Source organism: Lates calcarifer, linkage group LG10, assembly GCF_001640805.2.
Source record: "Lates calcarifer isolate ASB-BC8 linkage group LG10, TLL_Latcal_v3, whole genome shotgun sequence".
Lineage (NCBI taxonomy): Eukaryota > Metazoa > Chordata > Actinopteri > Centropomidae > Lates > Lates calcarifer.
Genome location: NC_066842.1, coordinates 25230059 through 25236716, shown reverse-complemented (window position 1 = coordinate 25236716; position 6658 = coordinate 25230059). Strand labels below are relative to the sequence as shown.

At 40.0% G+C, this 6658-nt stretch overlaps 1 protein-coding gene across 1 annotated transcript; it reads right to left on the bottom strand.

Moving 5' to 3' along the window:
- Positions 1 to 642: 642 nt before the first annotated feature.
- Positions 643 to 3679, bottom strand: LOC108901957 (putative uncharacterized protein DDB_G0271982). Its single transcript, XM_018703639.2, has 5 exons — positions 3366 to 3679; positions 2989 to 3223; positions 2488 to 2862; positions 2250 to 2323; positions 643 to 654 (listed from the first exon to the last, which is right to left on the bottom strand). The coding sequence occupies exons 2-5, from the start codon at positions 3071 to 3073 to the stop codon at positions 643 to 645; spliced, it is 546 nt and encodes a 181-aa protein (XP_018559155.2). The 5' UTR covers positions 3074 to 3223; positions 3366 to 3679.
- Between the last annotated feature and the right edge of the window lie 2979 nt (positions 3680 to 6658).

Below are 6658 nucleotides of genomic sequence, written 5' to 3'. Positions count from 1 at the left end.
GGAGGCTCGGAGCAGGCAAATGGTCTGGCAGGGTATGGCGGCGAACCAGGTGAACAGGCCACAGAGGCGAGCAGCAGCAAAGGACCAGGTGAGTTCTGAGACTGGACTCAGTAGAGCACAAAAACCACTGGAGAACTACACCTAGAGAAAAACTAGAAATACTAGAGACACAAGAAACACCAGAAACTACGGTGGCCCGGATGTGTTACCACGTGTGAAGCTGAAACAATAATCGATGAGCTACAGGTGAAGCAGAAGATGCTCCACTCCTCCACACACAGAGAGCAGAGAGGCAGAGGCTCCAGGGAAGCAGAGGAAAATACCAGAAAACACTGGAGAGGCCTCAGGTCACAGAAGGAGTAACAACACTCACATTTTTAAAGCAGCAACTGAACTTTAATTTTAGGTGGAACTACATGAACCTAAATAATGACTTGGTTAGAGTGGATTACAACAGATTAGATCAGATCCATCTAGATTTTTGTTAGACAGTAGATGTAGGTCTGTTTAAACAACATTTGGTGTCTCCATATGAGGATGTGTTCACTCCTGTGTTGGTGTTTATGGTCATAAACTGACTACAATTATTTAAAGTGTGCTTAATTCCTCTTCTGTTTCAGGACTCTTTCTTATTAGATTAGATCAGATCAGGACCTATTGGATCGCAATAGATTTGATGTGTTTAAGTATCTTGCAAGTTTCTCATTTCTTCCTTTTTTTAAAAAAATTTTGACCCGCCACCACCCCCCCTCATCGGAGGACAATAACTTTATTCTATATTAAATGAATTTTGCTATATTCTTTCTACAACTACTTAAAAAATAAATGACTTTATCCTAAATTATATTAAATATTACAAATAATAAAATATTTTATTACATTTAGTTAGATCCAATTATATTTTATAGTGCTAAGTGTTTTTCATGTTTCTCTTTTCTTTTCTTTTTGTTTAAATTTTATTTTGACCCACCACCACCCCCCCTCATCGGAGGACAATAACTTTATCTATATGAAGTTAATTTTGCTATATTTCTTCTACAACTATAATTATTAACTATATATTATTTCTACAACTAGTTAAAAAAAATAGCTTTATCCTAAATTATATTAAATATTACTAATAATAAAATACTTAATAAATATTTTAATTTTGACCCGCCACCACCCCCCTCATCGGAGGACAATAACTTTATTCTATATTAAATTAATTTTACATCTCTAACTATATTCTTTCTACAACTAGTTAAAAAATAAATGACTTTATCCTAAATTATATTAAATATTACTACTAATAAAATATTTTATTACATTTAGTTAGATCCAATTATTTTATAGTGCTTAAGTGTTTTTCATGTTTCTCATTTCTTTTTTTAATTTTGACCCGCCACCACCCCCCTCATCGGAGGACAATAACTTTATTCTATATTAAATTAATTTTGCTTCTCTAGCTATATTATTTTACAACTATATATTATTAATTATATATTATTTCTACAACTTTTTAAAAAAATAATGACTTTTATTCAAAATTATATTAAATATTACTACTAATAAAATATTTTATTACATTTAGTTAGATCCAATTATATAATATTTTATAGTGCTTAAGTGTTTTTTCATGGTTCTCTTTTCTTTTTCTTTTTGATTAAATTTTTATTTTGACCCACCACCACCCCCCTCATCGGAGGACAATAACTTTATTCTATATGAAATTAATTTTAATTATATTCTTTCTAAACTATATTATATTAACTATATATTATTTCTACAACTCGTTAAAAAAATAAATTGCTTTATCAAAAATTATATTAAATATTACTAATAATAAAATACTTAATAAATATTTTAATTTTGACCCACCACCACCCCCCTCATCGGAGGACAATAACTTTATTTTATATTAAATAACTTTTGCTTCTCTAACTATATATTTCTAGAACTATATATTATTATTGACTATATATTATTTCTACAACTAGTTAAAAAAATAAATTACTCTATCCTAAATAATATTAAATATTACTAATAATAAAATATAAATATATAAAAGTTAAATTAGATTATAAAAATATAATTTCTATTTACATTTGATTAAGTTAATCTAGTATTAAATTATATAAATTAAATTATAAAAATAAATATATTAAATTGTGCTGCCTAAGATACATTATTGTTTCCATCCACACTCTTTGCTCTTCTGTTTGTGATGACATGTAAACCTGTGTTGTATTTTTTCCTCCAGTTCTTGCTGTTTCTTCAGCAGCATCTTCCTCTTGGCCTGTTGTCTCCATACTCTTATCTCTTTCATCTCCATGAGTATCATCTGACAGAAGAAGAATATGAAAGGTAAGCTCAACACCTGCAACCCTTCAATCACTGAAGTGTCAACATTACAATCTTGTGACTTTGACATCTTAATAAAGTGACCATTTAACTTCTGGAGGCAACAACACTTATGAAATATATTGTACAAGCTGACTTTCTTACCACCAACATCAATGGCCACCTCCTTGTCACGGGTCTTGCTAATGGCCTTGACGATTTTCTCCTTCTGTTGTTTCAGGTACCACGTTTTCAGGTTTGACATGAGGCTTTTCTTTGGAACAGATCCAGATCTTTCTGTGTCCTCTTCTCTTTCACTCTCCTCACTTTCTGTGTCTTCCTCCTCTCCTTTCTTCTTCCACTTACGTGCTCCTTTCCCATCCCTTCTTTCTCTCTCTTTCTTTGTCCACTTTTGTCTTTGTCTCTGCTTCTCCTTCTTGCGTTTTATTCTGTCCTCTATTGTCTGCCTTTTCTTCAGCAGCTTCCTCTTCTTTGCCATTTGCCTCCACACTCGAATGTCCTTCATTTCAGGAGTATCGTCTGAAAGAAACAAAATATCAGTGGTGAGCCTGGAGAACAGCTACAACATCTACAAGAGAAGAAGCTGCAGAGAAACACAGTCTTCTATCAAATGGGTTCTAACAGTATAGAAAGTGATTTTCTTACCACCAGCCTCAATGGACTCCTCCTTATCACAGGTCCTGATAAGGGCCTTGACGATTTTCTCTTTCTTGTGTTCAAGGTGCCACATTTTCAGGTTTGAGACAAAGGTCCACTCAGATTTACTTCTTCCTGTCGTCTCCTGTTTTTCTCCACCACTCTTCTCCTTCCTCCACCTCTCTTTCTCCTCCTGCTCCCATTTCTCTCTTTCTTCCCTCCTCCTTCTCCTCTCAGTCCTCTCCTGTCGTTCTCTCTCTCTCTGCTCCAGTCTTTCTCTTTCTTCTCGTTCCTGTCTCTCTCTTTCCCTCCTCCTCCTTCTCCTCTCAGTCCTCTCCCGTCGTTCTCCTCTCCTCCTGCTCCTGTCTTTGTTTCTCCTCCTGCACCTGTCGTTCTCTCTCCTCCTGCTCCAGTCTTTCTCTTTCTTCTCGTTCCTGTCTCTCTCTTTCCTCCCTCCTCCTCCTTCTCCTCTCAGTCCTCTCCTGTCTTTGTTTCTCCTCCTGCTCTTGTTGTTCTCTCTCCTCCTGCTCCTGTCTTTGTTTCTCCTCCTGCACCTGTCGTTCTCTCTCCTCCTGCTCCAGTCTTTCTCTTTCTTCTCGTTCCTGTCTCTCTCTTTCTCTCCTCCTCCTTCTCCTCTCAGTCCTCTCCTGTCTTTGTTTCTCCTCCTGCTCTTGTTGTTCTCTCTCCTCCTGCTCCTGTTGTTCTCCTCTCCTCCATCGTTCCTGTCTTTCTCTCTCCTCCTGCTCCTTGTCCTTTCTCTCTCCTCCTGCTCCAGTCTTTCTCTTTCTTCTCGTTCCTGTCTCCTCTCTTTCCTCCCTCCTCCTCCTTCTCCTCTCAGTCCTCTCCTGTCTTGTTCTCTCTCCTCCTGCTCCTGTCTTTCTCTCTCCTCCTGCTCCTGTCTCTCTCTTTCTTCTTGTTCCTGTCTCTCTCTTTCCTCCCTCCTCCTCCTTCTCCTCTCAGTCCTCTCCTGTCTTTGTTTCTCCTCCTGCTCTTGTTGTTCTCTCTCCTCCTGCTCCTGTTCTTCTCCTCCTGTCCTGTCTTTGTTTCTCCTCCTGTCTCTCTCTTTCTTCTCGTTCCTGTCTCTCTCTTTCCTCCCCTCCTCCTCCTTCTCCTCTCCAGTCCTCTGTCTTTGTTTCTCCTCCTGCTCCTGTTGTTCTCTCTCCTCCTGCTCCTGTCTTTGTTTCTCCTCCTGTCTCTCTCTTTCTTCTTGTTCCTGTCTCTCTCTTTCCTCCCTCCTCCTCCTTCTCCTCTCAGTCCTCTCCTGTCTTTGTTTCTCCTCCTGCTCTTGTCTTTCTCTCTCCTCCTGTTCCTGTCTTTGTTTCTCCTCCTGTCTCTCTCTTTCTTCTCGTTCCTGTCTCTCTCTTTCCTCCCTCTCCTCCTTCTCCTCTCAGTCCTCTCCTGCCTTTGTTTCTCCTCCTGCTCCTGTTGTTCTCTCTCCTCCTGCTCCTGTCTCTTTCTCTTCTCTTCCTGTTCCTTGTCTCTCTTTGTTCCTCTCTCCTGTCTCTCCTCTTCTTCCGTCCTCTCTCTCTTTCCTCCTCTCCTCCTGTCTCCTCTCAGTCCTCCTGTCTTGCTTCTCCTCCTGCTCTCTGTCTGCTTCTCTCTCTCCTGTCCTGGTCTCTCTCTTTCTGTCTTGTTCTCCTCCTGTCTCTCTCTTTCTTCTCGTTCCTGTCTCTCTCTTTCCTCCCTCCTCCTCCTTCTCCTCTCAGTCCTCTCCTGTCTTTGTTTCTCCTCCTGCTCTTGTCTTTCTCTCTCCTCCTGTTCCTGTCTTTGTTTCTCCTCCTGTCTTTCTCTTTCTTCTCGTTCCTGTCTCTCTCTTTCCTCCCTTCTCCTCCTTCTCCTCTCAGTCCTCTCCTGCCTTTGTTTCTCCTCCTGCTCCTGTTGTTCTCTCTCCTGCTCCTGTCTCTCTCTTTCTTCTTGTTCTTGTCTCTCTTTTTCCTCTCTCCTTCTCCTCCTCTTTTCAGTCCTCTCCTGTCTTACATCTTTGTCTCCTTCAAGTCTTTCTCTCTCCTCCTGTCTCTCTCTTTCTTCTCGTTCCTGTCTCTCTTTCTTCTTGTTCTTGTCTCTCTCTTTCTTCTTGTTGTCTCTCTCTTTCCTCCCTCCTCCTCCTTCTCCTCTCAGTCCTCTCCTGCCTTTGTTTCTCCTGCTCCTGTCTTTGTTTCTCCTCCTGCTCCTGTCTTTCTCTTTCTTCTCGTTCCTGTCTCTCTCTTTCTTCTCGTTCTTGTCTCTCTTTTTCCTCTCTCCTTCTCCTCCTCTTTTCAGTCCTCTCCTGTCTTACAACTTCATCTCCTTCAAGTCTTTCTCTTTCTTCCTGCTCCTGTCTTTCTCTTTCTTCTCGTTCCTGTCTCTCTCTTTCTTCTCGTTCTTGTCTTTCTTTTTCCTCTCTTCTTCTCCTCCTCTTTTCACTTTTCTCCTGTCTTACAACTTCATCTCCTTCAAGTCTTTCTCTTTCTTCCTGCTCCTTTTTTTCTCTCTCTTTCATTTTCCTTCTCTTTTCCATCCTTTCTTGTCCGTCCCTCTCGCTTTGCTCCAGTCTTCCTTCCTTGGTCCTTTCCAGTCTTCCTTCTTCAGCGCTGTTTTTCCTCCTGTTCACTTGTGTTGTTCTCACTCTGTTGATGTGTTTCCTTTGCTCCAGGACTCTGAAATATACATGAATATATTCATGATTTAAATGAATAATTACAGTTCCCATTCTCTGATTGCTTTAATTCTCTTTAAAGACAACAACAATGACAGCAGGTGGCAGTGTTATCATCACCTGACCCTTAGTTTCTGCTTTCTATCAGATATTAGAAATGTCTGTCAAGGAAAATTAAGGTTTTTCAACAACATTGGATGGGTTAATCAAAATTGATTAACTGTAACTAAGATTTGGACCCACAGAGAGATACACACAGACAAACAGGGAATTCTTTCTTAGATTAATCCCTTTGAATTTGTTGAAGCTTTACACAAATATCAGAAATGAAAGGAACAAAAGAAAGAGGCTCAGTGCTGAATAAAACGTCAAAAAGAAGTTTTCCTGTTCAAATTCAGAATTCTTACCTGTGGTACTCCTCTGCTGCGTCTTTCTATGTCTGAAGAAAAATATTCCAGGTCAGAAATGTGAATGTCTTCTGTCTGGGACTGGTAACTAGAGGCTGTGTTTGAGAGTGTGGTGAACCTTGATGAAATTCTGCTTTATGACAAATCGTGTTCTAGAACTCTGAGGTCATAACTGTGTTCCATTCTACTTAGGGGGGTGGGGGTGGGGGTGTGGGTGTGTGTGTGTGTGTGTGGGGGGGGGGGTGTTCACCTCCATAAGCTATAAGATATTATCAGTATACATTATTCATGAAAGAAATACAGTGAAATGGCTGTGTACCACCACAGTGCAACAGTGTTACCTTAGGTAGTGGTGAAAATGATGGCCCCTGCCTAATTATGTTATATTATTCTTTAAAGGTAATGGAGAGCTCTGATTGGTGCAGCCAGCCAGATTTGCAGCACCTGGGCTGGGTGTACCCAGGGAATAAAAGCCCAGCCCAGCTTTGCTCTTTCTCTCACCTTCTTCTCCTTCACAGCCCTCATCAGCCAGCTTTGACACATTTCCTTTTTGGTTGTCTTTTGTTTTTGTTTCCCTACAACACCCCACATCTCATAATGCTCACTCATGCACATTTACATTACTGATAAAACTAAT